Source organism: Staurois parvus, unplaced genomic scaffold (assembly GCF_062004578.1).
Source record: "Staurois parvus isolate SC_StPar_1 unplaced genomic scaffold, SC_StPar_1.0 ptg001058l, whole genome shotgun sequence".
In the NCBI taxonomy this organism is placed as follows: domain Eukaryota; kingdom Metazoa; phylum Chordata; class Amphibia; order Anura; family Ranidae; genus Staurois; species Staurois parvus.
Window position 1 is genome coordinate 1,272,258 of NW_028318854.1, and position 17,256 is coordinate 1,289,513.

Below are 17,256 nucleotides of genomic sequence, written 5' to 3' on the forward strand. Positions count from 1 at the left end.
TGTATTTTAGTAGCGTTTAATTTTTTCTGACTTCCGGAATGGATTAATTGGTTTTCAATGCATTCCCATGGGATACGGTGTAGCAGTTTACAAATTTTTCACTATACAAACAGTCCCGCAGAACTAATTAAAATTAGAACTACAGGCATACCTCAGTTTACGAATTTAAAGGAAAACTCCACTTTTGTTAAAAAAAACCCCCACACTAACAACGCATATCAAATTGCTACACAAGGCATTTTGTAATATAATGTCTATTTCCTGCTCTGTGGTTGGATCACTGATTTTCCCAGACATCTGCACTAAGATGCAAGTAACATATTGGGCATTCCCTACAAGAGAAACGTTTTGGTGAGATACTCCTTTAGGTATATCTACTTAATGGATTTGACCATTTGGCTTTCCTCATTAAAACACTAAGGGTTTTAATTGCAAAAATTAGAGAAATGTGGTGCAGCTGTGCATGGTAGCCAATCAGCTTCTAACTTCAGCTTGTTTAATTAAAGTATAACTAAAAAAGCAAGACTTTTTTTTTTTTTTTTTTTTTTTAAGAACACTTGTCAATTTTTACTGCTGTCTTTAACCCCGTTAGGGAGATTCACCCCATTTTTCCTGTTTTTAATTGTAATTGAAAGTAAAATGAAAATCCCAAATTTTGGGCTTTTTCCAAAAACGTAAGAGGGGAAATCTTCCAATGGGGAAACTAGTTCTGGTGACCTAGGAATTCCTTCATTTGCAGGGATCTCCTCTCACTTCCTGTTTGGCTGTGGGACAGGAAGTGAATGTAAATCTCCGCAATGTGACGCAGATGACGAAAAAAAATAAAATAAATCTGACAGGAGTTGTATACTCTCACAACAGTTTTACAAGACAGACGTGAGGAAGAATCTGCAACAGGAACAGACAGCAATAAAAATCTGACAGGGGTTCTAGTCTTCCTCTATACTAAAAGAAAAGCATTTATTTTGGTTTGTCAAACACAGGAAAGGTTTTTAGCGTCCTGAGAAGCCCAGAAGCCACACAACCTTTGTTCCACTTTGAGTGTATTGAGGCTGCTTTGTGGGTTGGCTGGGCGCGGTGGTCTGCCCATCTATACGTACTCAAAGATGGCCTGATGGTGCCAAGTCCACTGCTGCCATAGCAAGAAGTGATGTCATCCCCACCCACTCTGTGAACACATGCTGATTAGGAAGTGCTGAGAGCCACCAGCACAGCCGAAGGTAGTGCACTGGCGACCCACATCCAGTAGGACTGGAGCAGAACAATACAGCAGTGTATATCTGTTTGACAAGTGTATTCCTCTTCACCTTTGTGAGTTGACAGTTTTTGTGAAAATAAATAGTTTTGACTTTAATGCTGCACTTTGATGGCACCGCTTCTTTCTTCTTATTTTAGTCTATGTTGTTGTTGGAGTTACTCTCACTTCCTGTCTGGTAAAATGCCAGTAATACAGGAAATGAGGGTAAATGTCTATAATAAACCCCAAGATAGCAGTAAAAACCTCATAGGGCTTCTAAAACTTACCCTCGCTATCCAAAACTAAGAAAAAGCATTTTTAATTATTCAAAACGATTAGTAGATCCAGAAAAATGGACAATTAAAATGAGCAAATTAGAACTTTTATTTAAATTTTAAGTCGAGCTTGGCCCACCTCTTCCTGTTTCCTTATTGGTCTTTTGTTTGGTCTTTTATGGTGAGGGACAAATTTAAATGCTTTAGAGATAGGAGGTGGAACTTGATAAATTACAGTGCCTTGAAAAAGTATTCATACCCTTTAAAAATGTTCCACATTTTGTCATGTTACAACCAAAAACTTTAATGTATTTTATTGGGATTTTATGTGATAGACCAACACAAAGAGCAACATAATTGTGAAGTGGAAGGAAAATGATAAATGGTTTTCAAACTGGCATGCATTTGTATTCAGCCCCCTTTATACTCTGATACACCTAAGATCTAGTGGAACCAATTGCCTTCAGAACTCCCCTTATTCGTAAATAGAGTCCACCTGTGTGTAATTCTCAGTATAAATACAGCTGTTCTGTAAAGCCCTCAGAGGTTTGTTAGAGAACATTAGTGAACAAACAGCATCATGAAGGCCAAGGAACACACCAGACAGGTCAGGGATAAAGTTGTGGATAACTTTAAAGCAGAGTTAGGTTATAAAAACATATCCCAAGCTTTGAACATCTACAGAGCACTGTTCAATCCATCATCCCAAAATGGAAAGAGTATGTATGGCACAACTGCAAACTACCAAGACATGGCCGTCCTAAACTGACAGGCCAGGCAAGGAGAGCATCAGAGAAGCAACCAAGAGGCCCATGATAACTCTGGAGGATCTGCAGAGATCCACAGCTCAGGGGGGAGAATCTGTCCACAGGACAACTATTAGTTGTGCACTCCACAAATCTGGCCTTTATGGAAGAGTGGCAAGAAGAAAGCAATTGTTGAAAGAAAGCCATAAGAAATCCCGCTTACAGTTTGCAGGAAGCCATGTGGGGGACACAGCAAACATGTGGAAGAAGGCGCTCTGGTCAGATGAGACCAAAATTGAACTTTTTGGCCTAAAAGCAAAACGCTATGTGTGTCGGAAAACGAACACTGCACATCACCCTGAACACACCATCCTCACAGTGAAACATGGTGGTGGCAGCATCATGTTGTAGGGATTCCTTTCTTCAGAAGGGACAAGAAAGCTATAGTCAGAGTTGATGGGAAGATGGATGGAGCCAAATACAGGACAATCTTAGAAGATTTCTTAGAAATCTTAGAAGTCTGCAAAAGACTTGAGACTGGGGAGGAGGTTCACCTTCCAGCAGGACAACAACCCTAAACATACAGCCAGAGCTACAATGGAATGGTTTAGATCAAAGCATATTCATGTGTTAGAATGGCTCAAAGTCCAGACCTAAATTTAACTGAGAATCTGTGTCAAGGCTTGAAAACTGCTGTTCACAGGACGCTCTCCATCCAATCTGACAGAGCTTGAGCTATTTTGCGAAGAAGAATGGGAAAAAATGTCACTCTCTAGAGGTGCAAAGCTGGTAGAGACATCCCCAAAAAGACTTGCAGCTGTAATTGCAGCGAAAGGTGGTTCTACAAAGTATTGACTCAGTGGGGCTGAATACAAATGTACAACATACTTTTCACAGATTTATTCAATTAAATGCAACTTTATGTTGGTCTATCACATAAAATACCAATAAAATACATTTATGTTTGTAACATGACAGAATGTGGAAAATTGCAAAGGGTATAAATACTTTTTCAAGGCACTGTAGCTGTATTGGATTATATAAAACTTGGATGAAAGGCTCAGTGAGGGGATGCTATCACCTAGAGAAGAAATGTCTCTACACATCAATGTAAGAGTGCGGGCAGATATGGACAGCAATCATCTTTAGTTCTCACTACACAAGACCTGCAGTCTCCTTACTATTGTACATAAGGAATAGAGGCTGTGACCACTCACTTCAGCTCTTGTGCAATGGCAGCAATCTGTTCCACTCTGTCTTGGTGGGCTGCAAGGTCACTTTCGAAGGCCTCATGTTTTCGGATCAGGGCCTTGATATCTGCAAGGGTAGCTGTTTCGTAGTCCTTCTGCTTCAATAAGGCCTCCTTGCCTGTTGAAAGAAAGATCTGTGAGGTACTGTAACTAAAATATACAGCCATATTTTAATAGGTGCACAGGTATAAATTTCTAACAGCAAACTGTTAGAAATACCTGGCAGATCCATGACACTGGCCAGTCCACACTTCCTGGCCATATATGCATTAACTGTAGGAAGTCTCAAGATAGCTCAAGTTGGTGCTGTTTTAATTAACTGAATTGGTCAATGAAGCTTAGTCTGACTTTCATGTTTGTGTTTACGCAGTTTACAGAAAATCACATAAGAAAAAAAAACAAAAAAAAACACAAGTCCTGAAAAATCAGGATTCATAAAACAGGAAGTTTCCCAGCACTCTGGGTGACTTAGCATACAAAAAATGAACAGAAAATTCAGATAAAAAAAGTATCTGATCTGCTAATCAGCGGAAAGTGAATTTGCGTTTTTTCAGTTCCTCAACTTATTTTTGCTTTGTCTGAAAAAACGAACAAACAAATGTGAGAAGTTTTCCAATCTGTTTGGACTCTTGCAATGCTGGTGACAATCTCTTGATTTGTCTGTGTACCTTGCATTAAATGGAGCTCTTAATTACAAAGTATTATCTTTCAAGGTACAGCCTGCCTAAGCCACATCAAATAATCTGCAAAGTATAAAACGGATGACACAAAAGAAATGGACAAGCAAGGACTTAACAGCTCACCTAGTGGCTGCAGGATTTTCAGATTGGAAGGGGCTCTGTAAAAAGCCCAGTATAATAGGTTGTTATAGGATAGTAAGTCCTTCTTGGAACATATAAGTCTTATTCTATCACATATCCCTAAAAGATTATTCCTCATTTCGGGACAGTGGGTGGAGTCACTTCTTTTTTACCCAATAACAGTCAGAATTGCTGTTCATTGCGTAAATACATTTATATTCCAAACGGCATAACGCCTTTTTAGCTGCTACACACCGAGTGGAGGGCTTTTTAATTTCTTCAGTTCCTTCTTACCATAACCAAGGTTTTGTTATATAAAAACATAGGTAACAGGCAATATCTATCACTTAACAGTAATTATTTCAAAAGGACATGAAAAAGACTTGAATTTTACAATCACCAGTTTGAATATAAATGAAGGAAAAAAAAAACAAAACAAAAAAAACACCAAACCCACAAATCGGTTCTAGTTCCATTACAGTTATCAGAAGAAGGAAGTAAGCTGACACTTACAAGCAATACCATTACTGAGTTATAAAAGTTGGATTTTTGGACTCATAAAACCTTTTTCTTGAAGTCCATTGAGGGACACAGGGGGTCTTAAACCTTCAGGTTATACTACTACCTATGGCAGTAGTGGATATTCGTAAACAAAACCTGTAGGCCATCCCAGGATAATCCCTTCTACTGCCAGCAAACCTGTTTTGTAGTAAAGCAGTACCGAGACCATGATTAATGCCAAAGAGGAGTGGTACCCATGTCTCTCAATGGAATCCAACAGACTCTCATCCATTTAGGGACGCAGCAAGGTAAAGCTTTGGGATATACAAAGAGTCCAACTGAGGGATGGGCAACACAGCAAACAGCTGTTAAAAGGACCATCAAACACAGGAAACTGGGGACTGAAGAGATGCCTAAAGCTAGCATCAGGTGAGACAGAAATATCCATCTGGCACTTCTGGCAAATTGGACAAAAGGAAAGCAGAAAAAAAATCTTTGTGATTAAATCCCATGGAGTCAAAAGAGATTGGACTGAGGGACCATATAAGATCCCGTGCACAAAAAGGTACTAATTAGAGGATGAGAAGCCAAAAGGTCTCTGAAACAGAACTTGTCCTTACACCAAGCAAGATATGCCTTCTCGGCCCATTGATAAACCTTGCAGGGGTAGGCTTCCCAGCTTTGAGCATCATAGGAATCTCAGGCTCAGATACCTATTCCTAAGAGTCTGTGCTGTGACGGCCATGTCCATTAAAGCCAGCGACCAAGAAGCATGGCATTACATTTGTCCTAGGGATGAAAAAATTTGGATGCTCTGACAAAAACGCACAGTAAGAAGTATTATCAGGTTAGTGTACAGTATCCACCTGGGTCATTCTAGAGCAATGACACAGCAAGTTAAACCTTTGGGACATACAAAAAGGAGTCCACCTGAGGGATGGACAACACAGCAAACAGTCGTTAAAAGACCATCAACCAGAAAGTCCCCAAGCTCGGTCCTGTGGAGCAGACAAAGAAGTTTCAAAGGAAGAAAGGCAAAAGTCAGTGTGTACTGATCCCACAGTACAAACAGTGCATCCACCACTTCTGCCAGGTGATCCCTGAATACAAACCAGCCCAATTTGTTGATCTGCCGGGGAAGGCAAGGTGAAACAAACTTTTTGCAAGAAAGTTCCACTGTATCTAAAGGGTCATCACATATGCACCAACAAGAGGCTAATGCTGGAAACAAGCTGGGAGGCTTCCAATAGCCAAGACAGCTAAAGTTTCATGGTACAGACAATTTACATACACTCAATGATGAAGGTCAACAGCATCAGCTATAAGACCCCTTTCAGGGATCTGGATCAATCAGACACAGTTTGGCAAAACAAGAGTACAGCCAACAATTGGGTACAAGGCAGGAGCTGCCAAACAGAACATAGTTCTAAAAAGGGCTTCCAGCAACACATTGTTCAGGTCCCTAAATGCAAGAACATCCTTCAAAAAGGTAGCCTTGTTAAAGCAAGAGAGAAAGAATTTATGCAACAGACACAGCCCATCAAAACATTTAAAATCTTCGTACATAAATAACTGGAAGAGTGAGGCAAAGTAAAGGTTTTTTCAGACACTAGGCCAGAAACTGCACTAGTTGAAGTGACAGGCTGACCTGCACTGTATCAGTACCTTTGACTTGAGAGTAATAGCAGCAAACTGACTACTCGTGGTAAAATTCATCAGAGGGGAAAAAAAAAAAAAAAAAGGAGGCTTGTGTATTCAGTGTAGTGTATTTCTTCCAGTGCTGAGCAGTAGTCCAGTGTGAAACTTTTCCTCTGTATAGTAGCTTCCTGTAATAGACAGATCACTGCTGCCCTTGTATATGTGACCAAACTCCCCTCTGCCCCCTCCTGTAGTTGTCTGCAGGCAGCCTGTAGTGAATGGGACCTGTTGGGTGCCTCCTATCTTCTTTTACAAAGTAATATTTTTTTATATAGGCCGCACCAAAGACATCTTAGGATTGGTGAACATCTTCAGAATATTTATATAGGATATAAATATAGTGTCTCCATGCATTTTAGGAAACATCATAATAAAGGACTAAATGCAATTTCTCCTGCGCTCCGGGACCCAGGCCGGTGGTGAGTAGATCAAATCCCAACAAAACAACCACCGGGGCATACAAGGTCGTGCAGCTCCAAACCAAGGCTGGGGAAGCCCGAACAGAACTGTGAAGTAAAACAAGAAGAAGCGCACCAACCTTGTGCATTACCTCAGTAACCAAATGTATTTAGTAAAAGAATGGTACTCACAAACAGCGAATAAAAACAGGCATGTAAGTCCTCCCAGGGACTTCAAAGGCAAGAGGCCAGCGCGAATCCCATCATGGGGGTGGACACTCAGTACAGCTGACGCGTTTCGAAGGTCATGACTTCTTCCTCAGAGCTCTGAGGAAGAAGGCATGACCTTCGAAACGCGTCAGCTGTACTGAGTGTCCACCCCCATGATGGGATTCGCGCTGGCCTCTTGCCTTTGAAGTCCCTGGGAGGACTTGCATGCCTGTTTTTATTCGCTGTTTGTGAGTACCATTCTTTTACTAAATACATTTGGTTACTGAGGTAATGCACAAGGTTGGTGCGCTTCTTCTTGTTTTACTTCACATCATAATAAAGACCTGTCTTGTGTTAAACTTTGGGGTATAGATACCATCCCCCGATCCTGGAGAGGTTCTAATAGGGTGAGTTGTCTAAAAAGGAAACAAAATGGATATATCTTACAGATTCTGACTCCTAATAGTTTAAATATTGAGTTAGACATTGTTTTATTAGTGATTATTAAGCTTCATTATATAAAATTATTTTATTACGATTTTTTAAACCTGTTTTAGCTAGTTTATTTGAACTGATTAGTTCCTAATTTAGTTCTTATGCTGTTTCTGATGTAAACGGATCTTGAATATGCTATTAATTCAGATGAAATGTTAAGTTTTCATTTGCAATATCCAACCAAGATGATCTAGTGACGGAGGATGTAGTATGGTCTTTTATCCATTAGACGGCAGTAGTAGGTCTGCTTGGCTGACCAATGAATAATCGAGTGGTTCTTTATAAGACTGCTTGTCCTCATGTATGGCCCCACCCTCACAGGAAGTCGGCAGGACAAAACGCGTCAGTGCGTGACCATCCGTGACGTCAGCACGCTTACCGATACCATGTGACCGGCATCACGACCGTCATGGCGGAAGTCAGTGGAGGTGAAATGCGCGTTGAGATTACAATACACCACTGAACCGGTAGTAACATTACCAACAGTTTGAGTGTGTTGTGCATTATCCATTTACCAAAATGTGAGTGCAATTTTAAAGGGATTTCAACTAATAAATGTTATATAAGCGGAATTACAATATGTGGCTTTTTTCATTTCTTTACCCATATATGGAATTGGATCTCTATGCTTGAGGAATGGTGTCGTGGAGTCCAGAAGGAGAATGTTTTAATGGTACTTATTGGATGGTGACCATGGTTTTTGCTATTGAGATTTTCCACTGCTGGTCCTTCAGCAATATCTGTCATTAAGGAGTTGTTTTCCCCTGCAGGTTATTCACCAGTATTCTGGTGAGTGTCCATTCTGATGGGGTGTTAATCACTGCAATATCACAAAAGGTGTTGGATTGGATTTGCTTGAATATAGGAATTATTGAAACGGATCAGGTGTACTGGACTGTGTGCATATTCACTCTGACACACCATAGTGGAAGTTTCATTTCCACTTCACTCTCCATTCAACTTACTTATTTATGTTTGTTTCACTTTTTGATATGCAGAACTGAGCTCTGTTTATGAGAAGGGTCAACTATACTCAAACAATTTTGTAATATTTTGGTTTGCAAAGGTATTTGGTGCTTACAAAGTGAATTTATATGCTTTGCGGCCATTCAGGAATATATTAAATGGAATGTTTTTGTGCCTGGTGTTCTATAATAACCTGAGCCACTCAGAATCACACCCTGTAGCAAAAGTCTCTGTACTCGAGGCCTCAGATGCTGCAGTCACATGGGATTGAGAATCTGCCATAGAGAACACAGTTAGGCCTCTGAAATCAGAGTCTAAAAACAACAGGGTAAATTGGGTACAAAAGCTCTGCATGACCAAGAATAAATCGTCAGCCAGCCACAATCGAAGACGCCAGAGGACACTGAGGAAAGACTATAAAAAAAAAAAAAAAACACACAACAGCAGCATGATTCCAAGCCACGGATGTCACTATCATGGGGCATATCCCCAACCTTAGTCGAGAGCATGCTGAAAGCACCCGGTACAGTGGGACTGCCCCCCCATGTCCAAATTCAGACATTTTGCAGGCAGCTGCAGTGTGGTATGCAATGTACAAACTCAAAGCCTTGAGTATTCACAAAAAATTTAGACAGCTGGTAGCAGATGAAGATTTATGACCAAAGGGTTAGGCAGCCAAAGGTGAAGTCACTGTAGGAGGGCTGCAGGAAGAGGCTGAAGTTCCACATGCCTCTTTGCAGCACAAACAGATGCTTTCTTGAAGGTGCACGGCGGGAAAGTGTGTGGAGTGCATACACACGGACACTTTAGTAAGTAAAACATAGTCATCACTCTGTCCCACAGAATTAAGCCTTTCCATGGCAAAGATGGTGTGAAATGGCAATTATTGCCTAGCAACCAATAAATTTGGGGGCCCAGCCCAATTTGCCTACTCACTGAGTCTTCAGGGGCAAGTGCTGAGGCACTGCCAGTGAGTCTGGAACTGAAGAGTGCCCAACAGCTAACTTAACCAGAACCAGTCTGGAAAAACTACCAGTGGTGAAGGTCACTTCCGGGCTATCCCTGCAACGTCCAGTCCAGCAGGGCCCAGCTGCAATGCACTCCAACAGTCAAGCTGAGGACGACCCTTCTGGAGAGCTGAAAATCAAAATCAATAAGACCACCACCACCAGCAGGAGCAATCAATGCAGATGAACCTTGCCGGAAAAAAAAAAAATCCAAAAAAAGTAGGTAGAAAAAAAAAAAAAATCCAAAAAGTTACCCTTCACACAGCAGGGCTGAAGAAAAGACATCATCATCCTAACGATACTACCAGAAACAAAGGCAATCTGAAAGAAAGCGGAATGTAACCTGGGCTGGCCAGCGTACAATTCTCCTGTGGGCACAGTAATACTTAATGTGTCTTAGTAGACAAGGAAAAACTAGCTTTGGTGCTTAGCAAGAATAAAATGTAGCCATTCAGAGCTGCAAAAAGAGAAAATGTCCACAAACAATGTAACTGGTGGCCTCAAGCACAACATTTTTTCCAAACACTATATTGTAAAAAGGTGCTGCAAGATGATTCATAAATAACCACCAGTGAGATCAAAGTCATCACTTTCCCAGTGCAGTCAAGGAATGCAAAACCCTTAAACAGACAATTGCTTTAATGTGCAACTTGACTTGTAAATAACTGGAATGCGAATGGTAATGGCAGTCCCTCCACAGATATGTCTTGGGTCGTAATGGAACGTATGGCATAATTATACAGCAACTACCACCACAACATGAAATGAGGGGGAATAGGTATCACCAGGAAAGAAGACATCCACAATAGTAAACAACTTGACAGAGATCCTAACCTTCCCCATTATGACCCCTTCACAGGACACGAAGGGGAAAAATCCATCAATGAGGACAATAAAAACTTGACAGGGGCCTTAACGTGGACCTAGAATCAGATATAATTATATTATGTGCCTGTATGCTAAGTAATGTGCAACACTTACAGGTATTTATTAGCTCTCAAACAGACTGCAGTACTCCCCCAGACAATGCCTTAATCTGATTTTATCTCCAGAAAGATGGAGCCATCTTTGTTCCTGCACCATCCAGGGTCAGGCTCTACTTCCTAGACAGATATTCGGACACAAATACTGGTGCCTGTGATGGTCTTGGCTGTATTCACAAATATATGGCACAGGTCAGCCTCTGTTACAGCCTCCCACATTGTGATTGGCTTGTTTTCAGCTGAGATTATCTCACCAGTCTGGCAGGAGAAAATCAGCAACTCAATGAGCTGGAATTATTTTTGAATTATAAAATGTTTCTCATGAGCAATAGAACTACCAGTAGTAACCCATGAGAATCCTAGTGATTATGTTGCCTCTTGCAAAAGACCCCCCAAAAAACTCTGAAGTAACAGATCACACAAGTGTGCTGTAAAATCAGAGCTCCTGATATGTATACTTTTTCTGGAGAGTGACTTTAGAACATCAAAGTCACTGGATCAGCATGACAGCCAGGCAATTAGCATTATCATTAAAATGGAGCTATGGCAGCTTACACATTTTCCTCCATACAGGCTCTCCTTAAACACAGCAGCATAGCTGGTAAGCGGTTAGGGATCTAATCAAGTAACACTGCCATCCTGAGTTAAACGCCCACCAAAGACATCATATTCCTTGGGGTTCCTCTGTGTGCTTTTTCACAATCCAAAAGTCATACTGACTTTCTAAATTGTAAACCAGAAGTCACCAACCTTTATCATTAGTGAGCCACAAGCAGGGATGGAAAGTGGTAGAGATAAAATGTCAAATATGAAACGGTTATAAATTACAAAAAAAAAAAACAAAAACACAGTTAAAAACAAAGTTGGACAGTATTGGCTTGAGTTAAGACTTAGGAAGTGTACAATTCAGACACTGTCTGGATATAGTAGGCAGACACTGAGCACTAGCTGAATGGTTGCAGGACTCCTGAAAAAAAAAAAAAAAAAAAAAAGACTCCTAAGCCACATTTTGAGGACCCTTGTGGTTGGCAGCGATCATATGCTTTATAGTTCTGGCTGATCTGGAGTACCCACCTTCGGTCCAACTTTCATGAATAGAGGCTTTCTGTCGGAACTTCTCGGCCAAGTGATCCAACCTTTCCAACCTGCGAATCTCATTCAAGAGCCATTCCTCATAACCCTTTTCTGCCTGCTCCAAATGCTGCCAGCCACCGTTAATGTCCTGTAAAAGGCAAAAGAAGTAAAAATCACATTACTACTACTACTTGGCATTATTCTACAGTTTTAAAATTCGGGCTCAAGGCAAACATCTTTATCGTTTCACTCTTAATTTTTATAAACCCACTTTTTTCATTTCAGCCAGCGTAATTACCTAAATATGCCTTTATACCGAGTAGTCATACGCTAGCTGAAAGTTAGGCTTGCAGTGGACTGCCTGCTCTGCAGCTGTGGGCAAGGAGTGGATTACATAGGCTCTAAGGAGGTGAAAAAAGCTAAAACAGCACAATAGTATAGCAATGTTCACCAACAGTCCAACGTGTGTGTTGATCAACAGTCCAAAGGTGGTTATTGCCAGTCCTCAGAACTGCAAGCTCTATACAGCATTACCACCATGTTTATTCAGCCTTACAGCACAGAAGATATGGGTAGAAGAGATGGGTAGAATACAATAACATATACATTACTTTTAGGTCTCATAGCGTGCACCCATGTGCAATACCACATTATAGTCTGCATTTTTAAATAGGCAACTTCTTTAAAAGACCGCTCTCATCAGTTTCTTTCAAAATGCCATATCTGCATATTAGCACTGGAATTTCTTACCTCTCCTGCTATCCAGACCAGTAAACACTGCTTGTCTGTAGAGTATTTCCCTACTAAAAGCCTTTTCTGAAATTAACATCCAGGAATGTTGATCACCTGTATTTCCTGCAGCACTACATGATTTCTCCTGACAATCTCAATGCCACCCAAAAATGTTGATTTTGGACAAAATGTTGATTTAGAAAAAACACTTCACCAAAAGCAACATTTTAAAATAAAACATAACAGTCACCTTGACCTTTCATCAACATAACTGAAGACACTCACCGACACCATCTTCCCCTCAGACGGCATAAAAGCCGGCCGGTTACTGAGCCTCAGCTTGGTTTGTAAGGTGTTAAAGTTTATCTCCAGCTGGCATTTCTCCTGGACTTTTGGTGGTTTGTGTACTCGGCGATAGTCCCGGAAGTCCTCTAGTTTTTGCTGCATGTCATTCATGGTCTTCTCAGGCTGACGATCTTCCAACCATGGAATTGTGCGGCGAATCCATTCCAAGAGCTGAAGGAAGAATAAACAGTTAAAGAAGCAATTGTCACTGACAACACTGGTAGTATTTTTTATCTATTTCGTCTATCATATAAAAGTTTAACAGACTTGGATAGGAAAGACCATTCAAGCAGTATTGAAGAGGATCCCTACTGCTGCAAAAGGGAATATTACAAAGGCTTTAGATTTACCAAAACTATGTAATATGAGGATGTCAACAATCCATATCCAGTCAGGCAGGCCTTTGCACTACATAACATTTGTTAGATCTAATCAGATTGTAATGTGTGTGGTGAGCACTTTAGGTCTTTTTTTTCCCCCCATGGACCAGACCAATCATAACAAGGTTTATGAGAGAATTCTGGTAGGATGAGCCTGCCTGCACATGGCTTTAATGTACTGCAGATGGCTACCGTCACACAAGTCATGCCAAGCTCATCTCCTCCAACTCTTCATAGGACATCTCTTCATAGGACATCCATGTGTAGTTATGTGTGCACTGCTAGCCACAGTGAAGTCTTGGATGATATAGAAAGAACGACGGTGGTGTGGAAAGCTACTCAGAGGACAGGTTTGTTATGAACAGTGAGATTTGATAGGATCATTACCATAGTTATTGAAGAAAGTAACTATATAAAAGACTCACATTGCTGGCTAGTTTCTCATAATCCTCCATCAGATGTTCATTCTCCTGATTTACTGCCAGGACTTTGCAGATTCTGTTGGCAGCCGTCTCAGCCTAAAAGGAAAAAAATATTTAAAAAGATACATATATACCACAATACTATGCGAAACAAGCTAGATCAACATCTTTTCCAGAAACCTACCACACACAGTCAATCTATATTATTGGATAATTTTATCATCCCATAAGTACCAGGCCCAAAAGCAACTAAATTATTCAGACGGCCCATCTATTCTTTCTGAGATGCCTTGAAGACACAGAACAAACAGGCTGCATGTAGTCAGTTCCTGAAGGTGCGCACTGCATAACATTTGATTTTACTTGTAAAAAAGAGAGCAAATGTGAGCCCCGAGACTGACAAGTGCAATTTTGCAGTTAGTGTAAAAACAAACAGGTTTGTATGAAGCACAATATTTCTGGCCACAACCTTGGTCCCTCTCTTAGGTAAATAAATGTGCAGCCCATCAAACCTCTGTTGTTGTGCAAATAACAGCATAGTGGCACCAAATGCTGTCCATGGAATCGTTTATTCCACAAAAGCATGGACTCCACTGTGTTTGGGTGAGAGGTACACCTTAAATCAAGATACTAAACACGCCTAGGACAGCCATTAAAGTGAAAAGTGATGCTGCTTAGTTACAGTAATACATTTATCTGTGCTGCTTGGAATGGCAACACTAAATGCAATTATTTGGAGAGGTCATAAATGAACCACTTCACTACAACCAGATGTTAAATGTGTTTATACATTATGAGACAAATCGCTTTGTAGTACTGCATTATATTCAGCTGCACATTAAAGACAAGATAAGCACAGAGTCTGGACTGTGGAGCCAGTGCACTGTGTTTTTGCCAAAGGGGTTGGACAGTTAAGCAAGTTACAAGAAGCAGATTTCTGTGTTAAAGGCAATACATTACAGCCAGCTAATTTCTTTCAAAAGACACTACAGCGGGAGAGGGACTGGCAGCCTTGCAAACGCGCCCCTCCTATGGCCCATGATCACAATGCACAAGCTCAGCCTTCTGAAAAAAAAAAAAAAATTTGACAAAAAAAAAAAATCTATTAAAAGTATATCTAATGCATATTTAATTTACTTAGTTTTGGATAGGGTTTAGATCCCCTGCCAGGTTTTTGTAATCCAGCTATTGGCTCCCCTAACTAGTGATTGACCTGCTAGCACACAGCATGGAGTTCACAGCTTTCAGGCTTCACTGGCTGCATTCTTGTTTCAGGTCATCGACGACCCACCTGATAAATTCAGGAGTACAGCACAGAGCCTGTACCTTTACAACATGAAAGCTGGAATGGCAGCTGTCCTATGTTCATCTGCACATGTTCCCTTTAATGCAGAATTACAGCCTTACATTCAGCCTTGACCAGTTGGTACAGGTTCCTCTCCTGTAATAAAATTGCTTCCTTCAATTTTACTGCATACTGTGAGCTTCCCACAGTACAGATTAAAAGCTGCAGCCTTTAGCCTGAGCCCACCACACTTCCTGTCTGGGGGACACCCAGCATCATCTAGCACTTTTCCCCCCAGCCTTATTGTTCCTGGCTGGCCTATTTCAAATCCAATGGATTTCAGTTCGTTCAGCATCTCACGTAGGCATTACCTAGGGCAGTTTGCATGCAAAACGCAGCCTACCCAGGGAAGCCCACTCCTCCAAACTTACATCCACCCATCAAGGCATTGTGATAACTACTTCAAAGAGGGAGCCCACTGCTTGCATCAGGACTGAGGGCTCTTGAGAGGAGTACTGAGGCAGAGTTCGGTGATGTTGTCAGGAAGCTATGTACACATCCTGCCAACCTCTCCCACAAGGTAAGATCTACAATGCATAGAAAAGCACAAAGACCCAGTGCTGAGATTATTTGGTCTTAAATGAGGTATTTAGTGATAATGGAAGGGCTTGATAAGAAAATGTTTTATGTTGAGAGGGGAAAAAGAAGAAACCACAACAATGTATGCAGACTGAACAGCTTGATGATTATAACTAAATCCCCTTGTTGTGGCTTACATACAGATGTACAGTGTGGATCAAAAGTTTGGGCACCCCAGCTAAAAATTTGTATTAATGTGCATAAAGAAGCCAAGGAAAGATGGAAAAATCTCCAAAAGGCATCAAATTACAGATTAGATATTCTTATAATATGTCAACAAAAGTTAGATTTTATTTCCATCATTTACACTTTCAAAATAACAGAAAACAAAAAAATGGCGTCTGCAAAAGTTTGGGCACCCTGCAGAGTTAATATCTTGTACTGCCCCCTTTGGCAAGTATCACAGCTTGTAAACGCTTTTTGTAGCCAGCCAAGAGTCTTTCAATTCTTGTTTGAGGTATCTTTGCCCATTCTTCCTTACAAAAGTCTTCCAGTTCTTTGAGATTTCTGGGCTGTCTGTCACGCACTGCTCTTTTAAGGTCTATCCATAGATTTTCAATTATGTTGAGGTCAGGAGATTGTGAAGGCCATGGCAAAACCTTCCGTTTACGCCTCTTGATGTAATCCCCCGTGGATTTCGAGGTGTGTTTAGGATCATTATCCATTTGTAGAAGCCATCCTCTCTTTAACTTCAGCTTTTTCACAGATGGCATCAAGTTACCATCCAAATTTTGCTGAAATTTTATTGAATCCATTTTTCCTTCTACTCGTGAGATGTTCCCTGTGCCACTGGCTGCAACACAACCCCAAAGTATGATTGATCCAACCCCATGCTTAACAGTTGGACAGAGGTTCTTTTCATTGAATTCTGTGCCCCTTCTCCAAACGTACCTTTGCTCATTCCGGCCAAAAAGTTCAATTTTAACCTCATCGGTCCACAGAACTTGTTTCCAAAATGCATCAGGCTTGTCTATATGTTCATTTGCAAAGTTCAAACAATGATTTTTGTGGTGAGGACGTAGAAGAGGTTTTCTTCTGATGACTCTTCCATGAAGACCATATTTGTACAAGTATCTCTTTATAGTGGAATAGTGTACCACAACTCCAGTGTCTGCCAGATCTTTCTGGAGGGATCGTGCAGTCAAACGTGGGTTTTGAATTGTTTTTCTAACAATCCTGCGAGCTGTTCTGTCTGATATTTTTCTTGGTCTTCCAGATGTTGCTTTAACTTCCACTGTTCCTGATGACTGCCATTTCTTAATTACATTCCGAACAGAGGATATTGACGCTTTGCTATCTTCTTATAGCCTTCTCCAGCTTTGTGAGCGTCAACTATTTTCAGTTTTCTAGACAACTGCTTAGAAGAACCCATGGTGCTGATTGTTGGGACAAGGTCAGATGAGTCTGGGCATTTAAAACCTTTGAGATTGACATCACCTGGTCTTCCCAGACGATGATTGAGAACAATCCATGACACTGGCAGGTCTCAGCTTTGCAAAGGGGGCAGTGCATGCTATAAATTCTACAGGGTGCCCAAACTTTTGCAGACGCCATTTTTTTGTTTTCTGTTATTTTGAAAGTGTAAATGATGGAAATAAAATCTAACTTTTGTTGACATATTATAAGAATGTCTAATCTGTAATTTGATGCTTTTTGGAGATTTTTCCATCTTTCCTTGGCTTCTTTATGCACATTAATACAAATTTTTAGCTGGGGTGCCCAAACTTTCGATCCCCACTGTACATTCACACCATGACTGGGAAATTACTAGCTTTGCTTACATGGCAGAAAAACATGTGGCAACTGATCTGGT

General features: G+C 40.8%; 1 protein-coding gene across 4 annotated transcripts in view; it reads right to left on the minus strand.

Annotated features, from left to right (window-relative positions):
* The window catches only part of ACTN4 (actinin alpha 4), a 100,002-nt gene that overhangs the window by 15,290 nt on the left and 67,456 nt on the right, over nt 1–17,256 (minus strand). For all 4 annotated transcript variants that reach the window (XM_089658216.1, XM_089658215.1, XM_089658214.1 and 1 more), the window contains exons 9-12: nt 13,523–13,615; nt 12,658–12,888; nt 11,641–11,788; nt 3,476–3,626 (exon numbers count right to left, since the gene is read on the minus strand). In XM_089658216.1, coding sequence (XP_089514342.1) covers nt 3,476–3,626; nt 11,641–11,788; nt 12,658–12,888; nt 13,523–13,615 — 623 coding nt within the window. The remainder of the gene's footprint in view (nt 1–3,475; nt 3,627–11,640; nt 11,789–12,657; nt 12,889–13,522; nt 13,616–17,256) is intronic.